A 14,282-nucleotide genomic window follows, 5' to 3' on the forward strand; every position below is an offset into this window, starting at 1 on the left:
GACCAAAACCAATTCCTCCTCTCGGTCCCTATCGTAGCATCTTATTTATAAAGTATTATACCCACCTATACCCACCTTCCTACCCATCCTTAGGTGGCTGGCCAAGCCAAGCTTGGAGCCCAAGTTTAGGGCCGGACAAGCCTAAGGGATGAGCCAAGTTGGTGGCTGGCCCTAGCTTGGAGCCCAAGCTTGGTGTGGCCGGCCAAATAAAATTTAAGGGATTTTATTTTTAAAAATCTTTCCTTATGTGGAAGCCATGATTTTAAAAGAACGTTTAAAATTTAAATATTTCCTTTTATAGTTTTCTACAAAAGATTAAGAGAAAGATTAAATATCTTTCCTTATTTGTAGTTAAAAGGAATATTTTAATTTTGGCAAAAAATTTCCTTTTTTGTAAATCATCCACATGTTTAAAAGAGAGATTTTTAATTTATAAAAGTTTCCTTTTATAACCAACCATGAAGGGATTTTAAAAGAGAAATGTTTATTTTAAAAATTTTCGGAAACAAATAAGGAAGTTTTAATTTTGTGTTTAAAACTTGCCTTATTTGGAGCTTAATGAGGTGGCCGGCCATGATAAGAAACAAAAGGAATTTTGTTTCAAAATTTTCCTTTTGTAGAGAACACAGAAGGAAATTTTTAAAGAGAGAAATTTTAATTGCTATTAAAATTTTCTTTTTTGGATTCACCAAGGATTATAAAAGAGGGGAGGGGGTGCCTTCATGAGACACACATCTTCTATTATTCTCCTCCTATCTTCATTGGTGTGGCCGACCTCTCTCTCTTCTTTTCTTCTCCTTCTTGTGGCCGAATCCCTTTAAGCTCTTGGAGTTCTATTGGTGGCCAGATTTTGCTTGGAGAAGAAGGAGGAAAAGGAAGCATCCCTAGGAGCTTGGTTGGTGGCCGAAACTTGCAAAAGAGGAAGGAGTCTTCGTGATTCTCATCTCGGTAGATCGTTGCCCACACAACGTCCGAGATAAGAAGAGGAATACAATAGAAGATCAAGAGGTCATTGCTTACAAAGAAAGGTATAACTAGTAATTCTTTTCCGCATCATACTAGTTTTCTTTGTATGAATTTCAAACACAAGAGGCTAGTGATTCTAGGTTTCAAATTTATGATTCAATTTTGTGATTTGATTGTTCTTAGCGGTTAAACCTAGGGTTACTAGATGAAGGTTTCTTTGAAAGGCTTTGTCTAGGCAGTGGTGGATGATCCCATACCCAAGAAGATCAAGTGTCTCGCCACGTTTGTCCTGGGAGCTGATCCTTGAAATTAATATTTGATCGACTTTGTAGCATGGGTTTGATTTGGATCAATAGTGTTAAGTTCCGCTTGCGATCCAAGTCTAAACCTCTTAGAACAGATAAGTTAAACTTAGAATCAATAGTGTTAAGTTTCACTTGTGATTCAAGTTTAATTTCTAAAGAACACATGGTAGCTAGGAAAGGTTCGGACCTTGTACAAAAATTTTTGTACAAGGGAACCAGTAGATATTCCAAGTAGCAAAAGAGCAACCAACAATTAGTATCAGAGCTAGGGTTTGCCTCTATGTGTTTGGTTTTTAGTTTAATTATGCACATGTCATACATAATTTAGGAAGGATAACAGTAGGATATGCTAACTCTGTGGTTGCAGGCTCCAACTATTATGGCTTATTGTTATTGTGTGTGATTGGACCCTTGGACATGTCAAGGGAATTTTATGTGTGTGTACATGATTGTATTATTAAAATACAGCAGGAGTTGTATTTAGATTTAGGATTTTATATTTTGTTCGATCTAGATTATATGTACATTCCTTCGTGGAATATAGGATCGATAAATGTAAAATTTTATTTTTGTCGCGGATCGTATCTTTGCGAGACGTGGTACTATTTGTGGACCAGAGACGCAGCAGAACAAGCAAGATAGATGCGACAACTGGACCCGGTGGCAGTGGCTAAAGATGGCAGCAGCTAGGGTTGGCGACACACGGAGGACAACTATGGATAAAGGCCATAATAGTTAGAAAATTAGTTTTTCTTATTTATTGCCTTTTATGCTGTGATGTGTGTTGAATGCTTGTATAGTTAAAATTTCTCACCTTAAATAACTAAGTGGGAGAGGGATTTTAAATAAATTCCACGGTCTCTATTACTGGTTTGTAAGTGATGCAAACAAACTTGCACGTTGGCTCTCAGTGCCTTCCTCCATATCGGATGAGTTTGTTTGCAGATCACTAGATCAAACTTCCTTAAGGATGATTATAGGAAATTAATTAGGAGCATGTGATCTTCCCCATCGGAAGGGGCACAATCCTAATTAATGGACTAAGTATCAAGTAATGGTATATACTTAGACACATTTAATAGTATCCTCCCCATCGGAGTCACTGCTATTAATTGTGTGACCGAAGGAAAACCAACTATTAATTTTATTTGTCATAAGTTAGGTTGACAAGAATAAAATTAATGGTTAAAACCTCTTACAAATGTTTGATTTTGTATACGTCCACACTATCGTGGCATGCAAAAATCACTGTGTTATGAGGTGTTGGTTAATTTAAAATAATATTATTTTGAGGAATCAATATTATTCTAAATTTAAAGTATTGACCAAACTTATTTTGTGATTCTTAGGATGACCTTCAAATCATTAGCTGTTATACTAAAAGAGAACAAACTTACTGGTCCTAATTACATAGATTGGAAAAGAAACCTGGACATTGTCTTGACTGCTGAAGGTTTCAGGTATGTACTTTTAGAGGCTTGCCCTAATGTACCTAATGATGATTCTAGTGAAGAGGAGATTGAGCATTATAGAAAATGGATGAAGGTAGATGAGATGGCACGATGTTACATTTTGGCATGTCACTACAAGAAAATTGGGATTCTACAACACTTAAACGACAACGCTTTTTACAAAAAGTGTTGTCTATTTTTTTTTAACAACGCTTTTAGTGAAAAACGTTGTCTATTTCATTATTTTCTTATTAATAGACAACACTTTTCTAAAAACCGTTGTCTATTAGTGATTTTTACAGGTCAAAGACAACGCTTCGTAAAAAGTATTGTCTATTAGACTTTTTTTTAGTGTCTACGACTACATTTTTTAAAAAGTGTTGTTTATTATTAAGTTCTCATCTAAATCTTGATTAATACAAACCGTTGGATCTAAGTAAGGAGTAGAAAACCCTAAACCGTTGGCCGACCCGCTTGTCGCCGCCAGCTTGCTGCAAAACATTCTCCAGGTCATCTCCGTCATGTTCGTCGGCCACCTCGGCGAGCTCGCTCTCTTCGGCGCCTCCATGGCCACATCCTTCGCCGGTGTTACTAGCTTCAGCTTCTTGGTACGTCAAGTAGTATTTTCAATCCATGCCTCCGCTCTTCTACATGTTTACATTTCGCGTCTGATTGATTAGGAAAACCAGTTCACTGACTCAATCATTCCATTCTTCAATCTTGTTTTAATCTTTTACTGATTTCCATGGCAATCCCTATATCACAGTTTTGTGAAAACGATGAGATCTCTCATCCATCATTTTGGTTTTGCCCAAATCGGGTAAAAATCAAATCACTCCTTGCCAAAGATTACCTATCCATCCATAACTGCAAAACCCTAGTGCCCTCATGCGCACTAAACCCATGAGCAAGAACAATTTGGGTGGTTGGAGTGAGTTTGATTGTTGGAAATTAGTTTTCCTAACCAATAAAAAGGAGTAGAGATATATGCACTATCTACATTGCAAGAAAATTATCGTAAATGATGGAGGAAACCACAAGTATCTCGGATCAATGCACAATCAAATGAGGGCACTAGCTCGTGTATGAGCATGGTCCATGGGTGTGAATGGCTAAATGCAATGCTAACTCAACTATGTGTGAACATTAATTCTCATTGAACCAACATGAAAGGGAAAAGGAATTGTGTAAGGGACATCCAATGGATGTCAATTGGTTTTATTCTAAATGAGACAAGAAAATAGGATTCTTCGTGCTTATTCATCTTTTGATTTTCCAACCATTGGAGTAAATAGATTCTTCGTGAACTTATGCTCAAACTACTCTTATGATCTTTTGCCTTTTGATATCTTGCTCTGCAAGAAGTGATATCCTGCTCTGCAAGAAGCGATATGGTAGAGTTCTGCTTTTGTAGTTGCTTTCTTTTATATTGTAATTGATGTCTTATTCTTCATAGCTGGGAATGAGTACAGCGTTGGATACTATGTGTGGGCAAGCTTTTGGAGCAAAGCAGTACCATATGCTGGGCATACACATGCAGAGACACAGGCTCAATTCTTAGTCTGTTTGGTCAAGATCCAGAAATAGCTGCAGAAGTTGGAGCCTATTCTCGATGGATGATTCCCACCCTTTTCGCGTATGGCCTCATTCAGTGTCATAACAGGTTCCTCCAGACACAGAACATTGTGTTCCCAATGATGCTGATCACAAGTGTTACCGCTCTGTTGGATCTAAGTAAGAGTTGTTAAGTTCTCAACGTTTTTTAAAAAGTATTGTCTATTTATGCAAGATTTTGGCAAGCTTTAAGTCTATCAAGCATGTTAAACTAAAAATTCTACAAGCTTTCTTTAGGAAGTTGGCAATTTTCCACTATTAGTTAAACTCATATTCTAATCGTCTCGGTGTTTCAAAATTAGTTAACTGTTTTCTTTTTTTCTGAATTAACGTTGGGCACAATGTTTGAATCTCCAGTTTATTGCCTATGATTATTGAACCTGCAAAGTAGTAAATAACTAAAGGAAAAATGAATTATTTTTTGAAATGTGATTATTGTACTTGCAAACCAGTAAATATCACTGAAAAACATTCTTATTTCATTACAATTTCAAATTGTCTTCTAAATTATTCTATTTGCAATTGCAGTGTTTTCTACTTGCTTCTCTTGTGTCATTTGTGTGGGCACTGGGAACAATATAGCATGGTTGTCAATATTGGTATCAATATCAGGCATTCAAAAAACTTAGGTATCAGCTATATTGTGTCTTGTGTCTTTTAATTGCATTTCGTATAGATTGTGTAATTAAATCTTTAATTATATATCAGTGATATTTATTATTTGATAAATCTTTAATCTAGATCAATTCATTGTTAAAGACTTCTGTTGCTGCTTCATTTTTTTTTCTCAGGTCATGGCTTTTGCTAGCCAGAACTGTTACTTGTATTGGTCGCATTAATAAACGTCCATTCTTTTAACCCAAAACTATTCTGGGGTCCCAAACCTATCCGTAGTTAATCCAGCTTGTCCTCAGGTTTATGTTTTCTTTTCATTTCTACCCTTTCTGAGCCTGCCATTGGTTGAGCTGGGTTAAACTCAAATGATGGAGTTACGCTGAGGAAACGTTTGATTAGGTTACAAATAACTAAATCATAGTTGAAGGTCCAATTATAGAAATGCTGGTGGTTCTAATTAAATAAGGTATCACATTTAGTGAATACACCATATTAAATTGGATAGTGTCCACAGCATATTTGGCTATAGTACAATAGACAACCCAAAGCTTCCAAATACTGTGTTAAATTTGTTAAAGAAACCATCCTTACTAAATCCCAAAAATTTGTTTAGTTGGAGCCAATAAACTAGTTTGAATCTCTGCTAGGGATACTCAAAGCAGAGTAGCAAACAGAACATTTGAGTCCTAAATTTAAAGGCATTGGACATGATATAAAAGAATTATCATAGAGATATTATGTTTTATACCTTCTATCTGTATGAGACATATTGTCTTACGTAAAATTCTGCAGCATTTGTGGATGTTTCTCCAGAAGAACTATTTCACAATGAACGTTCCTTTATGAATGAGGTATCAAAGGCAAGCCCAATGGAGACTCAATCAGCTAAGGAAGTAAGTATGCAATGCTAGGAATAAGCTATGTTGTATTTCAGTATTATTGTTAATTTATTGCTGAATTATTATCTTGTGTCTATTGAAGATACAAACGAATGGAACTGTAAAACAGAATGCAAGTTCTTCAACCGAACAACCTTATTATCGTAAGTGACATTGGATGATTTTTTTTAACTGCATTTTAGAATCCAGTTTGAAGAAATGTTGCCTTTCTGCAAGCCAAACTTTCTTTCTGCAAGCTTTATTTCTGCAGTTTGAAGAAACGTTGCATTTCTACAACAACAGTGCTTTTTGCAAGAAAGCGTTTGCATAGAAGAAAGCGTTTCATTTCTGCAAGCTTTCTTTCTGCAGTTTGAAGAAACGTTGCATTTCTGTAAGCTTTCTTTCTTTCTACACGCATTTCATTTCTGAGTAATGAGTTTTAGTTCATTTATAGAAAATAGCTAGTAGAAGTAATTTTTTGGTTCAAACTATTGACTGTAATTTTTTGTTTATATTTCAGGTCAATTGTTCAATCTGTTCAAAGCTCAAAAAGATCCTAGACAAAATTCAATTGCTTATTCCTGTAATAGATTGAGAAAGACAAGCTACTTCTTTTGTATTGTGGTAGTTATTACTGTACTGTTTTGTCCCGTTCTCAAGCCGATAATAATTTTTGAGTGTAGCTAGTAGAAGTAAACAGATTGTTGGCTTCGAGGTCGGCTAGTTATTTTATGCTCTTTTGTTTTATATATGAATATCACTATCTACTTTGAAACAGAATTAGTGTGAGTTTTGATATTTACTAGCTTCTCATGTAATTAAATACTAATATTACTTCAATGTCAGAATTCTATTATTTTGGTATGAGTTTGAAATCATTAGCTGAGTTGATTATATGTAAAATTCGAATCTAGATGTGGTACAAGAAAAATAATAGTTCTGTAAATATAAAAATAATGATTTTTAAATAATTATTTAATTTTTTTTCTTTAAAACGACAACGCTATTAAAGTGTTATAATAGTGTTGTCGTTGCAAAATATGACTACGCTTTTAAAGCGTTGCAAAAGCGTTGTCTTTTCTACCAAAAACAACGCTTTAAAAGCGTTGCAAAAGCGTTGTCTTTGATACAAACGACAAGGCTTTAAAAGCGTTGTCGTTGAGTAGACTTTTAACAACAGTGCCTTTAACAACGCTTTTTCATGCACAAAGACAACGCTTTAAAAGCGTTGTCTATTAGCTTTTTTCTTGTAGTGTGTATGTCAAATGTATTCCAACATCAGTATCAGGAAACGCCTACAGCCTATGATATGATGTACAATCTCAAGGATCTCTTCGGACACCAGAATCGGGCTACAAGGAAAGAGGCTATGAGAAAATTAATGACAACCACCATGACAGAGGGGACACCCGTAAGGGATCATATCCTCAAAATGATGGCCTATTTGAACGAAATACAAATCCTTGGAGCTAAAATCGATGGGGAAACCCAGGTCGATATTATTCTCCAGACACTACCTAAAAGTTTTGAGTAGTTCTGCCTGAACTACAATATAAACAAAAGGTCATATACGTTGGCAGAACTTCTGACAGAACTTCAAGCAGCAGAAGGGATATTTTGTCAATGTTCTCAGATTCACTTTACTGAAAATGTTTCTACTTCTAAACCGAAAGGCAAGAAGAAGAAGAAACAAGCTGGTTCAGTAAAGAAAGTGAACTGACCTCTAGGTACTGGACCTAAAGCAGGAGTGAAGAAGCCAAAACGAAAGTGCTTCATTTGCAAGCAGGCTAGACATTGGAAGGCAGAATGTCCTCGTAGGAAGCAGAACAATCAAGGTATATCTTTTTCTCTTGTAGTTGAGACATGTTTAGCGGTGTTATCTACCGGTACCTGGTATGTAGATACAGGAGCCACTGATCATATCTGTAATACTTTGCAGGGGTTCCAGGAAACCCGACGACTATTTGAAGGAGAGATAACCATCTACATGGGCAATGCTACAAAGGTGGCAACCGTTGCAGTGGGAGATGTCTACTTATCATTTGATAGGAATAGAACTTTGGTTTAAGAAATTATCTTTATGTACATTCTTTTAGAAAGAATTTAATTTTAGTTTCTAAATTGTTTTCAGATGGATATTCTGTTTATTTTGATAATAAAGTTGTTATCAAGAAAAATAGAGTAATTATCTGTTCTAGTACATTAGTTGACAATTTGTATACTTTAAATCCAATTACTCCTACAAAGCAACAAAAAGAAGTTAATAACTCATCTTCTAATTAAAATAAGAGAAATGAATCAAACATATCTTTGGCATCTAAGGCTTGGACATATTAACTTGAGTAAGATTCAAAGGCTAATAGCTGAAGGACTTTTGGGTTCACTTGTGTTGAAAAATTTTCCAACCTACAAATCCTGCTTGGAAGGTAAAATGACCAAGAGACCTTTTAAGGCCAAGGGGTATAGAGCCAAAGATGTGTTTGAATTGATTCATTCTGATTTGTGTGGTCCTATGTCTATCCAGGCAAGAGGTGGTTTTGAATATTTTGTCTCTTTTATAGACGATTATTCGAGATACAGATACATTTACTTGATGCGCCGCAAGTCTGAGTGCTTTGATAAGTTCAAAGAGTACAAGGCTGATGTGGAGAAACGTCATGGTAAAGGTATCAAGACACTACGGTCAGATCGTGGTGGCAAGTACCTCTTAGGAGAGTTTAGGAATTACTTATCAGAGGCCGGGATTCAATCCCAACTGTCTGCACCTGCTACACCCCAACAGAATGGTGTAATAGAACGAAGGAATATGACTCTTATGGAAATGGTTAGATTGATGATGAGCTATTCTTAATTACCTAATTTGTTTTGGGGATACGCCTTGGAAACAGCAACGCACATACTGAACTTGGTAACTTCTAAATCAGTACCCTCTACTCCCATAGAATTATGGAATGGGCATAAGCCTAGTCTAAGACATATTCGAATTTGGGGTAGTCCAGCACATATGCTAAAAGCAGATGCTGATAAGTTGGAATCTCGTACAGAAGTTCGTGTATTTGTGGGTTATCCTAAAGGAACGAAAGGTGGCCTATTTTATAGTCCTAAGGATAAGAAGGTCATTGTTAGCACCAATGTCCAATTCTTAGAAGAAGACTATATTATGGACCACAAGCCCATGAGTAAAATTATTCTAGAAGAAATTATAGAGGACGCGTCTAACTTAGTACCAACAGTACAAGAAGAGATACCACAAGAAACTGTAACACGTGTCACTAATGATACACAACCACAGACAGTGTCTCGTCGTAGTGGGAGAGTTGTTAGACAACCTGAAAGATTCATGTTTTTGGGAGAGTCATCGGACTTGATCACTGGTGAACATGAACTTGATCCCCGGACATATGACGAAGCATTCCGAGATAAAGATGCAGCATCTTGGCAAAAGGCAATGAACTCTGAGATAGAATCTATGTATTCTAATCAGGTCTGGGAGCTAGTAGAACCACCAAATGGTGTAAAAGCCGTTGGCTGTAAATGGATCTACAAAAGGAACAGAGGGACAGATGGGAAGGTGGAAACTTTCAAAGCAAGGCTGGTTGCAAAAGGGTATACTCAGAAAGCGGGAATTGACTATGAGGAGACTTTTTCGCCGGTAGCCATGCTTAAGTCTATCCGGATCCTTTTATCTATTGCCGCTCATATGGATTATGAGATTTGGCAAATGGATGTCAAGACAGCTTTCCTTAATGGAAGTCTTGAGGAAAACATCCATATGAAGCAACCAGAAGGGTTTATTGAAAAAGACAAAGAACATCTAGTGTGTAAGCTCAAGCGGTCCATTTATAGATTGAAGCAAGCTTCAAGATCTTGGAACATCCGGTTTAATGAAGTAATCCAGTCATATGGATTTATTTAGTGTCCAGATGAGTCTTGTGTATACAAGAAGTGTGACGAAAACGTGGTGGTATTTCTTGTACTATATGTAGATGATATTTTGTTAATTGGCAACAATATCAAAGTATTATCAAACATAAGGGTATGGTTGTCCAAGCAATTCGATATGAAGGACTTGGGAGAATGTGCACATATTCTTGGGATCAAAGTAATAAGGGATCGCAAGAAAAGAATGTTGTGCTTATCTCAAGCTTCATATATAGATACAATCCTTGCTCATTTTAGCATGCAGAACTCCAAGAAAGTGTTGGGCTTTTCGGGCAGCGAAAACTGCTTTTTTGCGTCGCGGAAATCCTGATACCCCCGTCACCGAATCCGTGTGAAGTAAAATAAAACAAAAAATTCGAGTACGAGTTTACTAAAGCCTAGATCAACACTAGGAGAAGAGCCTTTTACCCTTGATGTGTTGCCCTTCGCAATCCCGCTCGTCCAAGGTGTCGGATCTCAAGATTGTCAACGTAGACAATCCTATACACGTATCCACACGAACAAATCAATGGAGGGAGAGCCTTAGAGTGTGCTAGCACTCCTAGAGGGTCTCGGCCAAGGAGGAGGAGAGGGAGAGCAAGAAGATGCAAGGAGGAAGATGATAGAATCAATTGGCTTGAATAAAAAATGAATTCCATTCAACACAAAAGTGGTCGGCCACATGTGTAACTCCTTCTCATTTAATGTGGCCGACCACATTAAATTGAAAGGGGATTTGTAACCTCCATGAGGTGGCACACACATGTGCTAGCCTTGATGATGTGGCACATCATCATTGGTTCTCCTAATGCCAACTCACAAATGAGGTGGCAAATGGTCAAGTCAAACTTCACCTTTCATCTTCCTTCTCAAGTCAAGTCGAACTTGACCAAATATCTCTCATGGTTGATCTAATCTAACCATTTGATTCAAACCAACTTAATATAATAAATCTAATTTATTTAAGTAAATTGATTCAATGAGTCATAATCTAAATTAGACTCATTGAACACATGAATCAACTTGAGTCCAACTCAATTAGCTCAATTAGAATTACTCTTAATCCAATTTGATTCATCACATGAATCTAATCCTCTTGGTTCATCATATAAACCTAATCTCCATCTAATTATCCTTTGTGTGTGACCCTATAGGTTCTTATAACAGTGGCAATGCTCCTAAACCCATTTAGAAGTATAAGTAATGAGCGGTATCTAGCAACACATCATTACTACCCAAGTTATAAGAATGTTGAGATCCAACATCACCTTGTGACTACTAATTGTGACTCCTCACAATATATGACATTGTGCTTCTATCCTAGATATCTAGATTGATCAATGTGAGGCATAGACCGTGTCATCCTCTAATCAATCTAAATCTTGAACTCCAAGTAGACTCACTCAATCAAATGAGCTCAATATCTCATATTGACTCATTTGGGCATGGCCATGCACTTCGTGGTCTCACTCTATCAAGAATATCGATGTCGCTCCCGTCATATAGGAGGGATAGATCCCATCTACATCACTCACATCCCTCTGCATAATTCGTTACATACCCAGTAATCGCCTTTATAGTCCACCCAGTTACGGGTGACGTTTGACGAAGCCAAAGTACGTAACTACTTATGTAGGGATCCATGGTGACTTCAGGTCCAAGGACTAGTAGTCATACTAATAGCCACATGAGAAAGTATATGACACTCATATAACAATCCATGATACTTTCTCATGGCGGGTCATTCAGTATACATTCTCCAATGCATACCCATGTGTCAACTTGATATTTCTATATCCATGACTTGTGAGATCAAGTCATCAAGTTGACCTATATGCTAGTCTCGTCGCATTAACATTGTCCCTGAATGTTAATACTCGACTAGGAATGATTAAGAGTAGTGTTCCCTATATCATCTCACTATCGGTTCAACTAACCGATTGATATAGGTAAGAACCCTCTACTCAAGGACGTTATTATACTTTGTTATTTGGCACCAATACAAGTAAGTATAATAACCAAAAAATAAATGTCTTTATTTATATAAGAATATAATACAACAAGTCCATAATACAATCATCAAATGATTGGCTCTAGGGCTCTAACTAACAATCTCCCACTAGCACTAGTGCCAATCAGTGTAGGCTCTAAGCCCCAATGACCTAGTGTGACCATCATGATTTCTAGGTGCCAAAGCCTTGGTCAAGGGATCTGCGATGTTAGCCTCTGTGGGTACTATGCAAATCTTCACATCTCCTCTCTCGATAATCTCTCGAATGAGATGGAAGCGCCGTAGTATGTGTTTGGTCCGCTGGTGTGAGCGAGGTTCCTTAGCCTGTGCTATAGCTCCATTGTTGTCACAATAGAGCTCAATAGGGTCAGCGATACTAGGAACCACCCCAAGTTCAGTGATGAACTTGCGGATCCAAACTGCCTCCTTTGCTGCCTCTGATGCACCAATGTACTCGGCCTCTGTTGTAGAATCAGTGACTGTGTCCTGCTTCGAACTCTTCCAGCTCACAACACTACCATTTATGTAAAACACGAACCCTGACTGCGATTGATAATCATCCTGGTCGGTATAGAAGCTAGCATCACTATAACCCTTTAAAGCTAGCTCATCATCGCCTCCATATATCAAGAAATATTCTTTAGTCCTTCTTAAGTACTTAAGAATATTCTTGACCGCTATCCAGTGACTTTCACCTGGATCTGACTGGTATCTGCTCGTCATGCTCAAAGCATACGAGACATCAGGTCGAGTACATAGCATGGCGTACATGATAGATCCTATGGCTGAGGCATAAGGGATCTGATCCATGCGGTCTCTCTCCTCTCTAGAAGAGGGACCTTGAGTCTTCGAAAGACTCACGCCATGTGACATCGGCAGAAATCCCTTCTTGGAGTTCTGCATGGCAAACCGTATGAGTACCTTGTCAATATATGTACTCTGACTTAGGCCAAGAAATCTCTTAGATCTATCTCTATAGTTCTATATGCCTAGAATGCGGGATGCTTCACCTAAGTCCTTCATTGAGAAACAACTCCCTAGCCAGGTCTTGACAGACTGAAGCAAAGGGATGTCTTTCCCAATGAGTAGTATGTCATCCATATACAATATGAGGAAGACAACTATATCCCCTACAACCTTCTTATAGACACAAGATTCATCTTCATTCTTGATGAAACCAAACTGTTTGATTGCATCATCGAATCGAAGATTCCAGCTCCGAGAAACTTGCTTTAGTCTATAAATGGACCTATGCAGCTTGCATACTCTGCCAGTATGCTATGGATCTATAAAACCCTCAGGTTGTGTCATGTACACATCCTCGAGCAGGTTTCCATTCAGAACCGCGGTTTTGTCATCCATCTTCCATATCTCATAGTCATGGTATGCTGCAATAGCAAGCATGATCCGAATGGACTTAAACATCGCTACTGGAGAAAAGGTTTCATCATACTCAATACCATGAATTTGCTTGAAACCTTTAGCTACCAAGCGACCCTTATAGATAAGTCCATCCATGTCAGTCTTTCTCTTAAAGACCCACTTACACCCAATTGGTTTTACCCCTTCAGGTGGATCAACCAAAGTCCATACTTGGTTGGTGTACATGGATTCCATTTCGGATCTCATGGCCTCTAGCCATTTCTCGGAATCTGGTCTCATCACAGCTTCCTGATAGGTGGTAGGCTCATCCTCTATGAGCACAACGTCATCATGGTCAGACAAGAGAAATGAGTATCTCTCAGGCTGACGACGTACCCTATCAGACCTGCGAAGAGGTATGTCTACTTGAACTGGTTGTTGTTCCTCAACTCCTTGTGGAACAACATCATCCACAACACTTTGTGGTTCCAGTTCAACTTCCATCGAGGCTTCAGTGCTATGGTCCGCATCTTGAACTTCTTCAAGATCGAACGTACTCCCACTAGTCTTTCTAGAAACAAAGTCCCTTTCTAGAAAGACCCCAGTCTTTGCCACAACTACCTTGTGCTGGCTGGGAATGTAGAAGTAATATCCCTTAGTTTCCTTGGGATATCCAATAAAGTAGCACTTGTCGGATTTGGGTCCTAATTTGTCTGAGACTTGACGTCGAACGTAAGCCTCACAACCCCAAATCCTTATAAAAGACACCTGGGCATCTCTCCCAGTCCATATCCTATATGGTGTCTTTATCACGGCCTTGGATGGAACTCGGTTGAGTATAAAAGTTGTCGTATCTAGAGCATAGCTCCAAAGGAATGTCGAAAGATCTGTGTGACACATCATAGATCGTACCATATCTAATAGGGTACGATTTCTCCTTTCGGATACACCATTCCACTATGGTGTTCCAGGAGGAGTGAGTTGGGATAGAATCCCACACTCAGCTAGATAGTCACGAAAATCATGGCTAAGATATTCTCCACCTTGATCTGATCAAAGTATCTTAATACTCTTGCCAAGCTGGTTCTGTACTTCATTCTTGAATTCTTTGAACTTTTCAAAGGATTCTGACTTATTTGTCATCAAGTACACATAACCG

General features: G+C 37.9%; 1 protein-coding gene across 2 annotated transcripts; it reads left to right on the plus strand.

The window, feature by feature from the left end:
• The first annotated feature begins 3,214 nt into the window (after positions 1-3,214).
• LOC122000331 (protein DETOXIFICATION 17-like) lies at positions 3,215-6,045 on the plus strand. Of its 2 annotated transcripts, XM_042554768.1 has the most exons (4): positions 3,215-3,330; positions 4,195-4,456; positions 5,744-5,844; positions 5,933-6,045. In XM_042554768.1, exons 1-4 carry the CDS (start codon positions 3,244-3,246, stop codon positions 5,999-6,001), a joined length of 519 nt encoding a protein of 172 aa, XP_042410702.1. In that variant the 5' UTR covers positions 3,215-3,243; the 3' UTR covers positions 6,002-6,045. The 2 variants fall into 2 exon arrangements, 1 of the variants encoding a protein (XP_042410702.1); XR_006117085.1 differs by lacking the exons at positions 3,215-3,330; positions 4,195-4,456 and adding an exon at positions 4,844-4,965.
• Positions 6,046-14,282: the final 8,237 nt, after the last annotated feature.

The sequence above is a fragment of the Zingiber officinale genome, chromosome 7A, assembly GCF_018446385.1.
Source record: "Zingiber officinale cultivar Zhangliang chromosome 7A, Zo_v1.1, whole genome shotgun sequence".
Lineage (NCBI taxonomy): Eukaryota > Viridiplantae > Streptophyta > Magnoliopsida > Zingiberales > Zingiberaceae > Zingiber > Zingiber officinale.